Raw genomic sequence first — 19,240 nt, 5'->3', positions numbered from 1 at the left:
CCCAACCCAGCTACACAGAGGGGAAGTTCTACTGAACAATGGTTCAATGACACAAAAGTGATTCACATTCAAAATACTTCACATTCCTTTTCTCTCCCCTCCTTTCCCATAACACACAGCAAGTAACTGAAAATTGGTTTTTATGCATTAAAAAAATTTAAAGATTCTAAACATTCTATGTATTTTCTGAAATTTAAACCCTTAATGCTGAAATGCTTAAAAGCCCAAGCAATTAAAACTGCACTTCATTCCAATAGGATGCACAGGTCACAAACACTTCTAACACATTTTTATAGTTCAGGCAGATACTGTTGGCTCTGCAAGTGGAACAGCTCCATCAGGGGAAAAAACCCCAATCTCTAAGTTTTGTTTGCTCACCACATGAAGGTAACTGACAAATAGCAAAAATATCAAAAATTTTAAAAACTATATTTGTAGAGGGAAGTTAAAAGCATTAAAATGTATATTACTCTGGGAACAAGTAGAGAAACTGAAACATGTAAGCATGAAAAGCAGAGAAAGTTGCAGCTCTCTGGGCAGCAAAACCAGCTGGGCCTCTTGCTTGAGACACATCCAGCTATAGTAGAAAAATCCAACTATAGCACAATCCTGAAATGTCTGACAAAAATCAGAATAAAATTTGGTATATCTAGCAAAAGGGAATTTCTTTTAAGTAAGTTTTACCAGGAAAAGCAACTGTAGTAGTGTTGTTTAGATTTTTTTATCTGTGCTCAACTCCAGAATTTGATCAAGCTGATCCAAAAGTCTGGAATTCATTAAGGGTAGAGGGATATCCATAACATTAGTTATATTGATAGGGAATTAATAGAGGAGTATTTCTATGGAGACACAAGAACCTGCTTTCACCTGCAAGCACCTGTGATGAAACACAACACTGTATTATAATTCTCAACATCAAAAGGAACAAATAAGAAGATTACAAAGCAAATCATGCCTCCTTCCTTCAATCCCTTTGCCAAGATTGCTTCAGGAATAAAACTGGCCAGCTGCAACCAGGAGTGTGAGCTAGTAATTCTTTCAACGCTAGATGGCATTAACGCCCTGGATGTCATTTGTATTTTTACTTCGCTAAACCTTGAACAAAGAGGGAGAAAAGCATCTTCCAAAATTTATTTATTTTAAAGTGATAGATATTAAACTTTTGCCAATGGGTAGGAAACACAAGAATATGACTATGGAGCTTTCATAGTTTTGTTTTTTTTCTCCTCAAACTGGACAAATGACCAAGCTCCCCCTTTTAAGCAGATATCTTGTTTGTCAGACATCTATAAAATACATGTAGCCTCCTCAGAAGTAGCTCATTGTTAACAACATCTTTAATGAAAAAGACAAAAATTTTAAACATATGTAATATCCAAACTTGCATTACCTTCCAGTCTCTTGGAAACAGATGCATGACAAAAGACCCCACAGACGTGACTGTAAACAATCCAGGAAATGTTATGGCACAGTGTCAGTTGGGGTTACACATGGCTGTGGTACAGTCTCAGTGAGCTAACTTGCAAATACGGAAAATTTTGCACTGATGAGCAATCAAACCCAAAAGTATTCAGAAAACCAGCTAGAAGGATACCCTGACGTCCAAGAAATCTGTTTCAAGGTAACAGACTGAAGACAAGTCCATTTCAGTTTTCTAACAGAAGCATATTAAATCAATAAATTATCAATTGCAAATGCCTAAATACAGCAGGATTTCCAGTACCTTTTATACAGCAGACTGTAAATAATAGTTAGGAGCTATTTGGACTAAAATTAACAGACAATACCTCCATGACAATGATGATCATTCAGAAAATGGGTACAAAGGGTAGCTTCAACCTTCAAGAGGAGGATACAATATTAGTGTTCTGATTTACACCTCGCCCTGAACAAAACTCCACACACGTATATTGAACCAGAGTTTCAGCAAGCTTGTTCTAGATACCAGTCACAAGAAGCAGCAGAGATGCTTCCTAGCTAACATTCTTTCCTTTCTGACAATCAAAGGTAACTTTCTCACTAAATTTTTCAGACTCAGCAAAACACAAGATATTGCCATGGGTAATCCAGGAACGGAGGCAATATTGCATGGTGTGAAGAAATCTTCTGATAGAGAGTAAAGCTGGATTTTATTAATCAAAATGCTAAGCTAGGAAGGATGAATTCAACTGATGAATATGGTTAATCTTCTAATTATAATATCCCAACCGGATTTCAGGGTCCCTTCCTTTTGAAGTTAATTGAAGTTTTTCCACTGATTTTAACAGGAGAAAGATTAGTATCTCTTAGCAAACTGTCTTGTTAAATTATTTCTTGTGGATTATTTTCATAATTTCAGAGAATGTACTTACAGCTAGAAATTTACGCTTGTCTCACACAAAGTCCACATTTTAAAGACTGTAATAAAACAGTAAAGAAATAGCCAGACTTTCAAGTGAAGTCACACTACTGGCACTGCATTTACTGGATCCAGGTGACATATACTTCACCCTGACTTTAGTCAGCACTGTTTCAATTTCTGTATTGGCAGACTTTAGACTTTCACTTTTTTCTTTTTCCCCTTCAGTCCATGTTTGGAAGTGTTTCAACTGTATTTCATCATCTTCCTTTCCAAAGTTATTCAGTACCTGCCAGTAGTCCTAAACAGATAATTCTGAAATATACAGTCCTTTATTTTTGGAACAGCAATACATACCTACCTATCCCTGCACAGCTGGCGTGACCTCTGAATCCTGACTTAGAGGTGTTTAGTTCCTAACTTGTGTAAACTCTTATTTCCTTGCTGTGAGTCCAGCAAAAGTGACAACTGCTGCATCTTTAGTTGGCACTCACAGTGCCTGGCTAACATAAGCTATTCCTTGCCTGCAGACCAACTTTAGCTTTATTATGGTAACTCAAACTGCTGGTTGTTCATATTTAATCCCTAGACTTACTGCTTCTATGTTTCTTGTGTGACAGTGTCTGACACTAACGAGATACAGCAGCCTTTCAGTAATCACCAGTCCACGCTGTATTTAAATGATACTCTGTCCACTTTCTCCATTTACAAATTCCTTTGCCCTTCCCCAGCTTCTAAGATGTGTATAAAACATCCATTGACAAATTCTCATTCATGTCTTAGCTTCATTTAGTTATTAAAATATGAACAATTTCTCACTTGTGACAGCATAGACAAAGTTAGATCAGATACCTACCCACACACTTTGGCTCCTTTGAATCCCACTGAGAGGTTCCCTGGCAGGTGAGTTTACTGTTTCCTTCAATTTCATAGCCCTCATTGCAGGTCACAAAACATACTGTCTTGTAGGAAATACCATCTGTTGAACAATTAATGTGTCCGTTTTGAGGAGACTGAAGTCTGGGACATGTTCGCACTGCAAAGGGGAAAAACACCGGTTCACTCTCAGCACTGATTATCATTGGAGTTACACCACTTTGCCCAGTTTTTCAGAGGTAGGAGAGATACTGTCTTGTACATTAGTTACAGTAGTTTGTATGAATTGAGAAAATAGAGCTAGTACAGTGTAGATTTTTTTCAAAGGCTTGACACCTTCCTCTTCGTGAAACACTCCAACATAGAATGTATGAGGTTGGGCACACACTTCCAAGCTCACCTAAGTATTGACATAAGTTCAAACTAGCAAACTAACTGTGTATCTGGTACACAGTGTGCAGCCTGAGCTAGTAATGTCTATCAGCCTTCAAAACAGGACAGCTGAAGGCAAATGGAATCCTGTGAAAAAGTGTGTGTTCTTGGGAGTTTCTAGTCTCCAACAACATCTGAGAATTTTGGGGGGATTTTGAACTGGCAGGCTGGTATGGGCTGAGTACACACCAGGGAACAGGCTAAGAGCTTATGAACAGGTTAGATGACAGTGTCCCAGTACTCAGGAATTTTCTCAGGCACTCTGGACTGTATTCACAGAATATACACACAGGTAAGCTGCAGCAAATCAGAAGAGAAGATGCTCAGCATGCTGGAGGAGACAGAGAGAGGAGGAAGGAATACAAGCTGTTTATATGGCTTGTATATCAGGTCCATGAGAGATGAAAAGGAACAAATCAGGTTGTTGCTGATACAAAAGAGACCCTTTCAGGTGTCAGGCATGGAGACAGTCCTGGCTGCTGCTCAGCACAAAGGCTTTTCTCCTGTAATCTCTTGCAAACACTGAAAGCAGTGGGATTCCAAGGAGAATGCAGTCCTGTGCAGGATGTGTATGCCAAAAGGGAAGCAGGGAAGTGAAGAGTGAGCATCAGATTGTCTTACGGTTTTACTACTGAATGCTGATGCTGCAATCTAGCACAAAGATACTCTACAATTAAGATTGATCCCAAAAGAGATGGATGATCGTAGTAAGAAAAAGTAAGAAAAATGTAGCAATAGTATGACCTGGGTTTATGTTCTTTGTTTCAGTGTCATAACCCAAGATTTTATAGTAGGACCTCTTTCCTTTGTACTGCTTTTTCAGTGCAATTCCTTTTCAGCTAGGATGCAATGCTTCAGCATTTGTGTCCTTGATCCCCTCCAGACAAAACTCTGAACTACATACACACTACCTGGCCTTCGGGTCCTTCAAGTAGCTAAGCTCTATCTACTGTCTGGACATGAGTATGTGATGATGATGATTCACCAATAACCAGCTGCTGGCTTTCCAAAATGAGCGGAAAACTCTGATTTAAAACTGATCTCAGCTGAAGTTGGCAGATACTGTTCAGTATGTTCAAAAGAGGGATAAAATAAGGGCAAATGGTGTGATTGCTCAAAAATACAACCAAAACTGCAGTTCCCTAAACTCACAGAATCACAGAATGGGTACGGTTTGAAGGGGCCACTGGAGCATTTCTAGTGCAACCTCTCTGCTCTACATTGCTCATCCTAGAGCACATTGTGCAGGATTGTGTCCAGACAACTTTGAGTATCTCTACTGAGGGAGACTCCACAGCCTCTCTGGGTGGCCTATTGCAGTGCTTAAGTCACTCTCACTGCAAAGAAGTTCTTTCTTATACTCAGGTGGAACTTGCTGTGCATCAGTTTCTGCCCATTGCCTCTTGTTCTATTGCTTGCCACCACCAAGAAGAGCCTGGCTCCATCCTCTTCAGATATTTATACACATTGGTAGGATCCCCTCTCAGTCTTCTCCAGAATAAACAGGTCCAGCTCTCCCAGCCTCTCATCCCTTCTTCACAAGAGGATCTCTCTTCTCACTTCCATGTTTTCCACAGCTTCTGTTTACCTTGTTGGCAGGAGGGCATCCTCTGGTGATGGGTGGTTTCAGAGAGCTGCTTCTCTGCTGTGATTTGGGAAGCTGATTTTACCAATTAAATTGCTCCTGTCAGGTGGGAGGCAAAACTCGATCTCTACAAATGCACTCAAAGAAAAACCAACTTGGCAACCTCTCCTTTCTCCAGTAATTGTTTACTCTGCACACAAGTGGACACCACTAGACACCTCAGACTAATTAATGGGCATGTAGGCTGAATGCTGCTTCAGATGCAAGCCAGCTCTATAATTATCACTAACTACACAGCCTCTGAAAGCTAAAACCAACACATGTTAAATAATATCTTTTTTTTAAAAAAAATAGCTATGGTGGCACTTAAGTGGGAAAAAAGTAGCAAAACCTATGTATATGGGATAAGAAAGAAGGAAAATTAGCCATCTAGATGTATCTAATCTATCTTTACATTACTACTGTCTCACATTTACTTTCTGAAGGTATTAGTACTCTTGTGCTTGCATATACATAGGCATTCTTTAAGAAGTGCATTTAAAAATGGTCTTGAAATGCTCATTTTGTGAGGCACTCTGAGCTTCAGAGCAGCTTTATAATATGCTGTATCTTATTTCTAGTAGGGGGAGTAGGAAAAACATATTTACAGCTGAATCTCAAGTGCATTATCCACAAGAAAGTAGGCTTGCTCTTTCAAGGTTTCTACAGACATAGAAATACCCAATCTGCAGTAAAAAGAAGCAAATTCTACCAAACTCTACTACTTAGGAAGCCTGAATTAATTAAGAGCACTGAAGAGACTCTTGTCACTGTTAATGTGCCCACAAAGAAGGCAGTCCCTTCACTACCTGCTGTCTAGCCATTTCTTCTGGAAGGACTACACAGCTGTAGTGCTCTTGCCTCCTCAAGTGTTTCAATGTTTGTGCTTATTCAGTGTCTCAGCATGGGTCTGGCAAAAACCTGGACCTGAGCACATGTTACCTCGGACATGGTTCCAGCATTAAACACCAGCCCATCCTCTAATCAGTAACACATTTTCCATGACCAAGAAACATTTCCAAAAAGACAGTGAAAACAGCAACAACAGTATATTCTGCTTGCTCTGGGGTTGCTAATAATAATTTTTTTCTGGATCAAATATGGGGTTTGCAGTTTTTTTTCCCCTGGGTCACTGTTAATTACATGACATATGACTGCATTAATCACTTTCTAATAGCAAAGCAGATTTTAGCTAGCAAAAGAACTAAGGAGTATTTAATGTCAAAATCCAAAGCAGCGGAAAGGGATTTTCCTTCCCTCTCCTCTTCCTAATTTATGTGATAAAATACTCTTGGGATTAACAAGACAGCTATAAACCATGCCTTTGATCTTGCTCCCTTTCATAGTCTGAGTGAATCAAGACTAGCAGATCCAGCACATGTAACAGTGGGATTTTTAGTTTTTTGTGGGGTTTTTTTTTGTGTGTTTTTTTTTTTTATTTTTTTTTTTTTTTAGTATTTTTTTATTTTTATTAGAAGTCTTCAGTATGATGGACAACAGCACAAACAAAGCCAAAAAATATCCTTCCAATGCTTCAAAGGATATTAGCTCAATATCAAGACAGTATTTCAATGCAGACTTTTCCCTCACCTTCCAAATTCCCTGCTAAAGAAAGATCACACCCCAAACAGGCGAATTCCTTTAAATGCTCCAGCAAGATTTTCAAGTACTATAATCTTCCACTTCTCCATGAAAGAAAAGATTAAGGATCCCTTCTTTGTGGCTGACTGTAGCTTTTCCCAGATTTTTTGCACAAAGGGCGTTTGTGTGACAGAAGCTTTAACAGAGGGTGCTCTTTCCCAGTGTCCCAGTCTTCCTGAAGCAGCATGCAGTTTTGACTGCTGGAAAGTCCACAGTTCCAATTCCTGCTACTCAAGATACCCTCATAGTACTTGTCAGCAATTTATTTTCTATTGAAACCTTCTCCTCTTGTCACTGGAAGCTAAAAAGGAAATCTAAGATTTCTGAGATTATTTGAAGAAAGTTCCTGTAAATCTAAGCTGAAGTAAACTGCTGTACAAAGCATGTCCTGAGAGACTAATCTCTAGCTCAGATTCCTCCTTTCAGAACCGTAAGTTGCTGATTCTTTAAGGGCTTAGTGTTTGCTGTACTGTCATAAAGTGCTAATTTCTCCAAAGATCAGTCCTGCCTTTTTCCCTGAACACAAGAGCAGGACAAGAGGTACAGAATAAGCTGATGGCTTTTTATTTACTAGTTTCCAGTGCAGCACACTAATGTCAAGGGCATTCAAGTCAAATTAAACATGCTAAACTACATCTTGTGGCTGTTGAGGAGATAAGGGCTTCTACCTGGTTTATTTTTTTATTGTCTCCTTGGAAGACATACCAGACAGATATACAGGCATGGGATCGCAGTTTTCATTCTAAATTGTCAAAAACCCATTTTCAGTAATACTATTTTCAGTAAGAAGAGATTGTAAGAAAGCAAAATGGAATTCTTCCATGCCTAATGTCTCCCAACACCAACACCCCTCTCTATGCTGAGAATGTGGTGGAGGATCTAAAACAGTCAGGTAAGGTCTTGCTACATATTTAAATACTTGGGAGGTTCACTGTATTTATACAGTGTAGATACAAAAATTCATAGAAATTAGGTAGACAGAGGTGAAGAGAGGTCTAAGGAAGGAGTTTGTATATTCACTTGCAAAATATTTCACACAGGGCTAACAGGATCAGATCTGCACACTATGTAATGAAGAAAGAAAACCACTGCTAAGAATGAGCAACAGAAAAAACTTTTCAAACACATACCTCTGCAAGTAGCCTCTGATCCAGACCACTGCCCATTTGGTTGACAAAGCCGGATGCTGCTTCCAATGAGATCAAATCCTGTTTTGCATCGGATTCCACAGGCAGCATTAAAGTAATTGTTGCAGATATTCTGGACAAAGTGACCATTTTCAGGGGGCTTCAGTTCAGGGCAGTGAACAGCTAAATAATTAGACAACCACAACAAAGTGGTTACTAGCAGCAGTGCAATAGGCCACTGAAGGAAAACAATCTTTTAGAATTTCTAACTCAGCTTGCACCTTGGCATTTTTTTGTGGTTTGGAATGACAGAGAAAATCTTGCATGCAATTTGACATGTCCCTCAAAGCGCAAAACCACATTAAAAATTTGTCCCAGCACTGCATTGTGCATTCCAGGGGTACTCTGTTCCTGGATGGAAACACTTACCTTCACAGGTTTGTTCTACAGCACGATATCCCTCCCGGCATGTGCAATCCTCAAGGGAGGTACTTCCCGGTGGAGAAGTATGATTCTCATCAGGACATGAGATGCAAGTGCTGATTCCACCTGGTGAGCCTTCAGGCTTGTACGTTCCTGGTGGACAAGCTTTCAGCAAAAGAAAACAGAAAGGAATTAATGACATTCACCTTTCACCTAGCATACTTTTTCAGGTGTGTTGCTTTACTCTTTCTACATTATTCATTTATATCTTCAGTATCACTTAGGGCAGGAGCATTCTCCACTTGAACTGCTACAGAGCTCTTAACAGGTTTGAACTAATGCCTACCGGACTCGGTGGAGTTATCTACAGCAACTGTCTGGGAACTGACATTAAGTCCATAATTAATCATCTTGAAAAGAAACACAGTCCCAGGAAATGCACCAGATTTTCACTGACAAAACCTATGCAGCTCTTATGAAGACCTCCGTGATTCAGAAGTGTAAAAAATTAGTTCAGACTTAATCCTTGCCATTCAAAACTACAAGATGTTTAATGCATAGAGATTCATAGTAAAAAGCTAATACAGGCCAGCAAAACCCCCTGCCTTTAATTTACACATTATGGTCATATGATATATGTGATCTAAATACTAGATGTGCTAAAATGTGAGAGGCACAAAGAAGGAATTAATCAAAGCAGCTACTGCTTGAAGCCTTTGCACTCATTTATATTGCATTTCATATTTTTAACTCAGTGCACCTACACACACAAGCTGTAAAAACATTCAGGAGACATTTTCTAAGGCAGGGAAAATGCATAGGGAAAAGGCATCTGTCACCAGTGAACTTCAGATGGGCTTGATAGCTCTGAGTCTTACTGCTCTCTGCCTTGAATTCTAATCTTCAGGAAACCACTGTAATTATTTGTGTTTCTTTCACAAGATGCGTGAATTAAGAGAGTGACTAATCAACAGGACAATGTAGCAACTGCTGCTAAAGTGAAATTTTGATTGACCAGATTACCACTTGAAACAGAACGTAAAGACACTTGTGCTGAAAAGTGTAACTACTAATGAAAAGTTCAGGAAATACTCTGAGAAGGTTATGCAATAGAAACACTGAAACCCGGCCAAAAAACTCTCACTCCTTTAACTTGATTGTCAATAAAATGGCCACATTTTCTCCTTCAGACTGCAGGTCAGGCTCTCTCATTCTCCCTTCAGTCAATTTGTACCATTTGAAGTAGCTCTGAATGGTACAACGATAGCTCGGTACTGTACAACAATAAACACGTTCAAGTGACTTCCTCCTTACACACTTAAGTGTGCCTTGCTTGTCTCTCCTACAGAGCTGTATTTCTGGAGTTCAGACATTCTGGCAGCATCAACCTCCTCTTTGGTAGCTCTAAGACCAACTTGGTCTATTCTGAGACTTAGATGCTAAGATACTCTGCCTCTTGTCTTACTAAAGAAAACCTTATTTCTAGGCAACTGGGAAAAAAATACCAAAAAACAAAGGCAAAAGAAAATCCATTCTCCTTTTTCCTCACCCGTCATGAGAGATTTGACTTTCATAAGCCAAGTTTTATGGAATATACCCCCCAAAAATGAGCCAATATGAACAGGTGGTACTTTCCAGAAGAAGGATGATTTTTTGGATAGCTTCCAGAGAAAATACTTTTGTTGGTTTTTCAAAAAACTTTGTGTGGTTTTTTTGAAGAAGTGGCTTCCAGTTAAGAGGCAATTTTGGGTGCTGAAATTGGATTAATGAATTTGTATTTTAAACACACTTAAAAAGAGACAATAACAATGCCTATTCAGTAAAAGATATAAATACAAAACAAAGCATTTCAGGAAGGAAATAGGGCAGAAAAAATCGAATCATATTTAGAGATGGGATTTTCAGATAAGTACTGGGAAAAAAAGTCCCTTTTATATAATTCACCTGTTCTTCCCATCTAAGACAATCTTCTTGAAATTCTGCTGCTTCTTTCCTTTGTTCTGTGCAGAAATTCCCATCTTCAACATCACATGCCTTCAAAATATTCTCTCCTGCTCTAGATGATCAGAGATCAGAGGCATTGCTCTGAAGTCTCTGAAATATTTCCATCTGGCACTTTGTGAAGGTCTCTGTGCATCCTTTTTTAAAACTGTATCCAGCACAAAATGATGAAGTGCATCCAAGAGGAGACAGGAAAGAGTGAAAATTAAGCATCACAGGGGACCTGCTCTGTGACAGAGGTGCCCACCATATGCCAATTGAAGTAAATTAGCCTCTTCTTTTCCATGTATGGCATATAAAATGACATCTAAACTAGGTATTTAATTCCAAAAAAATGCCCCCCATAAACCAACAAACCCTCAATCTAATTTCTCTCTCCCTTTCAACTTCACCTAAAATAAAAAAAAAACAAACAAAAAAACAGCAGCAATTTTTCCTTTCTGTTTTGAGAACTACGGAATAGAAGCAATTACCTATTCTATGATGTGAGCATTTTTAACAATAAACCCAGTAATTTGCTTAGAGCTTTGAATCAGTCTTGCTTTGAAAAAAATGATTAATTCTGAAATCACACTTACAATTTGCTCTTTCCATGCAAGCAGCAGGAGGTAAATAACACTGTTAAGATGGTTTTTAATGTCTCTACTGAGAAAAACATGTTTTCCCAAATGTCCTCATTCTTTTTGTATGCTTCAAATGCTTATCACTGTCTTTACAGGAACTTGAACTATATCCTAACTTGGTATTTTATGTGGAATTTTTTTCACATATCTGAATCCCTGCTCATTGATCCCACATATGCCCTAGACATATTCAAACTACAAAACTCCACACAAGTTTCATTCAGAACCTTTGCCAGAAAGCACTGGCTTACAGAGATATTTCCAAGTGTGTGAGATCACACAGCCTATCCTGAGATGTCAAAGAGATGATTTAAGAATAGAGCATAAGCACACTGTGCATTTTCATCATTTCCATAAAGTAACAGAAGTTAGTCTGGCCACAGCTCACAATAAAATCATCCAAAATCAGCTGTGGATGAGCAGAGCCCTGGCCATCTGCTCTAGACTGTCCACATTTGGCCCAGCTAGATTGCAGACCCATCCTAGCCAGAACTATAGGATGGCCCAAGTCTACACTCAGTGGTGGATTCAAAACTAAGGCAGAGCTTGAGGGGCAAGCACATCTGAAGAACACATATAGCTCAATCGATGACTGATCATACAGTCAGGAATCTTCTAGGATCAAGCAGTGCCAAATTTCATTCTAGTCACCTGTATGCATTCACCAACTCTGTACCAGCAAAAAATGACCACAAGGAAAGATCATATTCTTTGATCCTAATTTGTAAAAACAATTAAATTTTTTTCAAGGTTTGTTTTCCCTTTCCAGCAACGTCAGGGTGTAAAAAGCCTGAAAACAGTGTGTGAATAAACCCAGTGTAAATAAGCACCAATTTAGCACTGTCAAGAATGACAAAAAGAGGGAAGAATTTAAAAATGGGAAAACAATTTTAACAGTATTAGCCCTTAAAGAGAGAGGAAACTCAGATGCACATTGCATATATGATTTCCTCGACAAAAGATGTGAATTTCTATATATGTGAACCATGTTGTTCTCTGCCCAGAAGTGAGGGGAAGAGCAAGGAAATGCTTTTTGTTTAATGTAATTCTTCTCTTGAGACCAGAATAGTGAACACTGAGCTACACCAGAGGATTTCCTCTTTGTTAAAGGATATCTGGAAGCAGGGATTAGTTTGCAAACTAAAACGAGCACAAGACCCAAATTCCCCAAGCACACAAAGATGGTCCATATTGAAGATGTCATCAACAACCTGCTTTCATAAAATGGTAGATATTCATCAACAATTCACATGCATATTCCATTGTCTATAGTAAGGACAGGCAATAACTTTCTGACCAGAAATGATAATGAAGTAATACATGGTTTTACATTAATTACTTCAGCATTTTCGTCCTCACATATGTTCTCATAGGTATATAACTAATGGAAAAATTGTAAGAGAATTGAGCATGTCTCTTCTGCTTTTGAGCATTACTGGGCTTGATGACATGTTGGGTCACCAATGGAATGCACTTTCTTACTTAAGTTGCAAAAAGAAATCACTAGAAAAGAAATATGACAGGGGTTTGCCAGAAACAAAGACCCACAGGGCAGACATTTCAGTCAACTAGCCATACTGACAGCACAACTATATGCCAAGATGTTGTTTGAAGATAAACAATGAACATGGAATGTTAGAAAAGGCTGCTAAAAAATTAAACAACATTTAAAATTCAGTAGGAATTTTATTCTGCCTTCCTACAACTATTTTGTAATTGACACTTCAATCTTCACAAGAATTTAATATTGTAAAAGTGACAACAAAGATAAAGGTTTATTTCAGAGATTCACCAAACAATTAGTATGTATTATCCAGTTTGGTTTTTTTAAATGGCAAATACTAAAGCCATCAGCAAAGTTAAGCCAACAAGCACTGAACCCCCACAATGGTATAAAGACTCCAGTCTGGACTTAAACAGGTGGAGATCATGGGACAAAAGGTTCTTCTACTCTGTGATACAGGATTACAATTCTTCCTCTAAATGTACAAGTACAAAATTTAAGGATAAACATTTCTGCCTTAAAAATGTAAAACTTTCAAAATCCTGGGAGAGCAGGCAAACTCAATTTCCTCTCCAACTAGTCTAGTGCTCTAAGTCAATGAAATTGAATTACTCTTCAGTTATCCCAGTGTTAAGAGAAAGGAAACTCAAATACCATGTATTTCAAAGATTAATTTGAGGGATTTTGTAATTTTCTTCAATGCATAATTTCTCCCACTAACTACCTTTACTAAGTAATCCATGGCATGAACTATTTTTCCACACTTTATACTAATGAAGGATCTGATTAAGGATTTATGTTTTGTGGGACATGGCAGGAATCAGCTAGGCAATATCCTGCTGTCTTCTGCATCACCCTTAGTTCTATTGATACACAGCTACTCTGAAGACTGTAGGCTATAATTCTCATTTTTCCTCAAAAGTGCAAAGCCTAAATGAAATGACACCCTGATGTAAATCTCCAATAGTCTTTATAACTCAGCCTCCAAACGTCTTCAATGAAGAAAGAAAGCCTAGTTTGCCATTTAACCAAGTCACGTTTATTATACTGTAACTATTTTTATGACATTGATTGCATGGATAGGTACTCAACAGATCTGTCCCAGAATCACAGTACACCATGAATATCTTTTCTTACTTGGTTTCCTGGTGCCCACTAAAAATGATGGAACCCATAGGTTACAGAATCTCCAAATACTGGGCATGGAGATTTTTTGTTGTGTGGATCTTAGACCTGACATATGATTCCTTGTGTTTCTAGCAATTTCTTGGAAGTTATGTGGAAGATCCACAACCGAAACCTCAAATCAACTTACATTTATGTCCTTGGAGAACTGCAGTCTGAAGTTGTGGGTTGTCCTTTCTACTCCTTTATTTCACCTATTATTGCTATGCCTTGGCAATAGTGGAAAAAAAAAAGTTGTCACTGTAACATTCATGTGTGTGAAAAAATTGCACTGGTAGCTGTATTTGCCCTTAGTCATGCATTAAATTTGGCATCATGAATAGATCTGACTATAAACCTTATCTATTTTACTAAATGGGAATTAAAACTTCAACAATTAAGGATACATGGCTAAATTACAGTACAGTATCAGGCTACATCTTTCTACTTTCATATCTTCATCTCTCAAGATGACAAAGTACTGCATGATCAGATTTGTCTAAGGGCCAAGCACATCCTTGCTTAGAAGCAGCAGTAGGAACAAGGGGCTATTATGAATTTCTTTTGACAATAGCCTGCCAAATAAAATGTACTTTACAAAGACAAGCCCATGGTGTTATGTAGGAAATGGAGATCCCATTCCACACCAAGCAAAGACTTCTTGGGAATGTCCTGCAGTACTAGCATACAGTGTTGCTCAAACTGCCTTCTGCCTCCAAAACCCCTTCTGCTGCTGCTGCACACTTAAAGTGTGAGTGACCTCTGCAATGGAAGACTGTGTTATAACACATGGGAGGCCACAGCTGCATGGAATTCCCCAGATTTCTGCCATCCCCATGTATCTCACAGTCACATCTCTTGGCTTTTGCTGCAACCATCTTACGAGCCCTTCTCAGCTTGGGCCAGTAGGATTACAGGCCGTCACGGCCTCTGAAATATATTTTACTGGACCAGCACAAGAAGATCTTTAAGCTTGCTTCTCTAAGACTTTCCACAGGATGGGTCTCTATTGTAGAGATTACTTTGAGGAATTACAGATTTTGTTGTCACCTCTATTATCTAGGAAGATGTTTTTTCTTAAGATCTTCTATATGGTAGGTTGCCCACATTGTGATTATGAAATGCCTTTAGAAAGATCAGGAAAAAAATTCTAAACTTTTGGCAGATGCAGTAATCCACCTTTCTGCAATTTGCAACATGTATGATGCTACAAAAAAACCCAAAACAAAACAACAAACAACAACAGACGAACAAACAAAAATGAAGCAGGAGCATGCTAGGATTACAAAAAAATAGGCAAGGAAGTGGCTTTAGTTAAACATTTGACATGCATGACTTATATAAAGACTGCAAAGGAAAACCCTGAGCTTGCATTTATGTGTAGGGATCAGAGAAGGATTTCTAAGTCTTAGCATATTCTCTAGCTCTTTAATATCTCCTATTATCCCCAGCATGTGCTCTGCATTAATTTCAGATGGCATTGAACTTGCTCATCCATTTGCACTTTGTCAGTATTTTTTAAGCAGTCTTCTCAAAGCAACATGATTAGCAATTTAACAAGCTAGATGTCTCTGTTCTTATTTGATGTGTTTTCCTCCATCTCCTTATTAGTCCCACAAATTTTCTCTCAGGCAAAGGCAGCAGGCTTTCGATTCAGAAATAATTCAGAAGTTTAGCTGTCTCTACATGATACATAGGGGATGGTTCATTCAAACCTTACATTTGAGGTTACAGACAGTAACATTGAAATATTCCACTGCCAAGTAGTCTGTAGAATTCACTATGACACTTTGTGATAATTTAGCTCCAGATTTTTAAGCACTTCAAATAGGCACAGCAAACTTTCAGAAGAAAAAACGTTTTCTTGATAAAAATGAGAATCTTGGATTCCCTCCCATGGGGCAGAAGATGTTGCCTGTAAGGAGATCCAGTTCTTGGGTGAGCATCTCATCCTGGTACTGCAAGCATCCACAATGTGGAGAACCATCTGCCTGCTTGAAGAATATAAGCCCAGGAAGCATCACAGCTTGTAAATGTTAGCATGCCAATGAGAACCTTCTTCACAGGGAGGTCTGGCTGGGCTGAGCACCTCTGGGTATGCTTGGGGCCAGCACATTCACACAGGATTACTGCAAAGCAATGACTCTGAATGACAAACACCCTCCTTGGTCATAGCAGCAGTATTGAGAATATACAGAAAATCCACCTATGCCCACTTTTAAAACCTTTTTTAAGAAGCAGGTCAGCTATCACATGTTAAAAGCAAGGTGAATGCCTTAAACAGATTCATACTTGAACCACACTTGCATTGCAAGGACACAGGGCAGTGAGATGTATTTTAAATGTTTTACAATCATAAAAATAAAGACTACTGATAGAGATTACTATACATACTTTTACAGAAAGTAACTTCTCTTTTTTTGTTTCAAAGCATGTGGCTTACTTAAGAAAAAAAATCCTGATTCCATGCACTGTAACTTTAAAGGAAGTCTACCTATGCTTCATTCAAACTACAAAATCACAAGATAGATCCTGGGAACTTGTGCAATATCTAGTTACAGATGTGACATTCAGGTATTGAAATGAAGCTTTTTGGGTTTAAGTCTCAGTGCATTTTAGACAGTTACAGGTTTGCTGTTTGCATGGACATAAAATCCAGCCTGGGTGATACATTGGAGAAGATGTCCAAACATATACATGCCTATAAGCTACAGATATCAGTTCATACCAGCACTTCTGATTTTTAGAAATTGAATACTTATTTATGTCCTCATGTCCTCATGTGTTTCTAGAAGTTATCATGCCAAAAGTGTAAAACTAACTTCAAAACTACAAAAAAATTCTTTCTGGGAAATTAACTCAGTCAATATTGTTAAGTTTGCTAAGCAAATGCAGATTATTTATGAATTTATTTACATGCAAGTGAAGGGGTTTTTTTTTGTCTAAAACTTCATGCGGAATGAGACCCCTATACAAAAGGGGAAATACAATAAATTCTGAAAATGCTTTGCTCAGAGCAGCATTGCTATACAGAAGGCTTCTCTGGATATGGTCTTTATCATAATCACAGACACACATTCCTCAGCAAACCTTGATCACTGCTGATGTGATAGCACATGCTACTCTAAATAGTACTGCCCTAAGTGCCCTGGATAGCATACTGCTATTTAAATATATAAACACTGAAAAAGAGCTTCGCCATCCTGTACTAGCTGTACTTGTTTGCCATTTTGGTATCATTGCTGTGAAGTTGCACTTTCATTTTTAGAACAGCAAATTTTAAAAACCCCAACAAATGGACTGAGTGATGTAAAGAGAATTCCATTAAAGAGAATCCAAACATTTTGTTTCATTTGTGCTACACATAGATAAGCAAATATCTGCTTGAGAGATCTAGTATCTCTCTTGTCGGAAGGCACTGGCAGCCCAGGGTTCTCTAGGCCTGGTCTAACCATTTTACCATGTATCAAATAGCTCAACTTGTGCTTTTACCCTTTCACAAAAGGTTCTGGGTCAAGAAGGAAAAGGGAAGGACAAGAAAAGAACACATTTGCACCAACCCATCACCTGCCTCCCTAACAGGCAGGACGAATAATCAGCAACTAGGTGCCTAAAGGGCTAAAATTATCCCTAGGCCAGATCCCAAGCGATGGCTGTTACATACAGAAGAGCTGAAAAGCTCCACTGGGCTGCAGTCTGTGCTGCTCAGCTAACTGCTGTGTGAGCTAGAGGTACACACTGAGAAACAAGCAATAGGCTTCCTTTATCCACAGCTTTAACCACAGCTTGGAAGAGGCACAACTTGGCAAGAGAGGAGTCTGAGCTGGAAAAACTCATTCTTTAACAACTAATGTGCTACACCCAGAGGAATCTGGACAGAAGTGAGAATCTCCACTGCCTGTGACCCCCAGGACTCACCGAAATTACCACAATCCAGCCAGCACTTGCTCAGCACAGCCTGCACTTTCTTCCAGAAGCAGATAGCAGGAGTTTCATGTTACAGCTAACTCAACACATCACCTTCTCCTGGGATTGTTCAATTTAACAAAATAAGGGAGAAGGGTTTAGAAGCTGACAAAGCATGCACCCCAATCTTCATACTAATAGGTAACTGCAGTGAAGAATGTGCCTGGTGGTTCAAGATCCATTTCCACTATGTTCACCAACCCAGCAACTTGAACAGTTTTGTTTTCAGTGATTCTTGGGACTTAATAGTAACCAAATAGTAACCAGTGATTCTTGGGACCTAATAGTAACCAAAAATTATTCTCAGCTCAAACTCAGTGAGTAAACTGGCTTTCCTGAGAGAAGCTAGTTGTGTAGGGAATCCAGGAGTAGTCAAGGGACTCTACATTCTCAGATTTTCTCATTCTCATTGATACAAAAATTGTGAATTTTCTCTCTGGCAAATATTAACAGAGCCCTGTATGTTCCTGAATAATTTTGCTAGCCTAACGTGAAATACTCCTTTTCTTCTGTTGCCTCCAACACCCACTCCCAACAGCTTCTGGTGCATTTGATCCTGGAGTTAAAAAAAACAAAAACCGAAACCAAAAAAAAAAAACCAGTCACTTATTTCTGCCTCCTTTCTCTGCAGATCAGAATAGTTCCAGTGCTCAATCACAGATGGGGAATGCAGCAAGTAAAAGTTATTATAAACAGGAAAGAGAAGCTATTTCTGCCAGACGCTCAATAAACTGTCACTACTGCATTAGGTGCCAAACTTGGCCTCTTTTCCACATCCTTTATTTTTATCATTAAATATACTTTTCAACAACAGAGATTATACTCCTATTAAGTAACATTTCTCAGCACTGAAGATATAGCACACGACTATGCAGATGGAGAACATATGTCACTATTTCCATGTTTATTTACTTAGCAACCCAGGGTAGGAAACAGAGTTTTTGGTTAGCTTAAGACGGCTGGAGGACATGCAATGGCTCAGGCCAGTAATCAGGCCATAAAAAGTGTTGGTTTTGCCAATTATTTTTTTACGTATTGTGAAACTAGCCCAACTATCCCTGCATAGAGTTCAGTAAGCTATTATAATCTTGATGTTATAGTTCCTACTTAATTCCTGGAATCACTACTGATACTCCTGATTTACCGTGAAAAATGCCATAAATCCCATACTCCATTCCTCAAGCAAAACTCTTATGGAAACTGACGGGATTCCCTGAATTCTTTTAATATTATCCAAAAATGTATATCAAAACAAAATCTTGTTTATGGAAAGCCAAAGCACTGAGTTAACAACTAAGTCAGTATGTTCACTACTAACTGCTGCTTGCTCAAGAAACATTTGGAAAACTGACTGCTTCTCACTTCATTTTCCCCAATTGTCCTTGTCCCCCATCCCCCCACCCACCTCATTCCTTTGCAAGATATAAAGGATATCCTTAAGAACAGATCTGACCCTTGCTAAAGCAGTAGCTACTGCAGGAAGAGGGTCATTTCAGATCTGAACTGAAGAAAGGATGTTAA

General features: G+C 38.7%; 1 protein-coding gene across 1 annotated transcript in view; it reads right to left on the bottom strand.

Moving 5' to 3' along the window:
* The window catches only part of SVEP1 (sushi, von Willebrand factor type A, EGF and pentraxin domain containing 1), a 116,625-nt gene that overhangs the window by 70,532 nt on the left and 26,853 nt on the right, over positions 1-19,240 (bottom strand). Inside the window, exons 4-6 of the mRNA XM_053932392.1 lie at positions 8,468-8,626; positions 8,042-8,221; positions 3,195-3,374 (exon numbers count right to left, since the gene is read on the bottom strand). Of these exons, the coding sequence (XP_053788367.1) occupies positions 3,195-3,374; positions 8,042-8,221; positions 8,468-8,626 (519 nt within the window). The remainder of the gene's footprint in view (positions 1-3,194; positions 3,375-8,041; positions 8,222-8,467; positions 8,627-19,240) is intronic.

The sequence above is a fragment of the Vidua chalybeata genome, chromosome Z (genome assembly GCF_026979565.1).
Source record: "Vidua chalybeata isolate OUT-0048 chromosome Z, bVidCha1 merged haplotype, whole genome shotgun sequence".
NCBI lineage: Eukaryota > Metazoa > Chordata > Aves > Passeriformes > Viduidae > Vidua > Vidua chalybeata.
The sequence above is the reverse complement of the archived record's forward strand: the minus strand, read 5'-3'. Positions and strand labels throughout refer to the sequence as shown.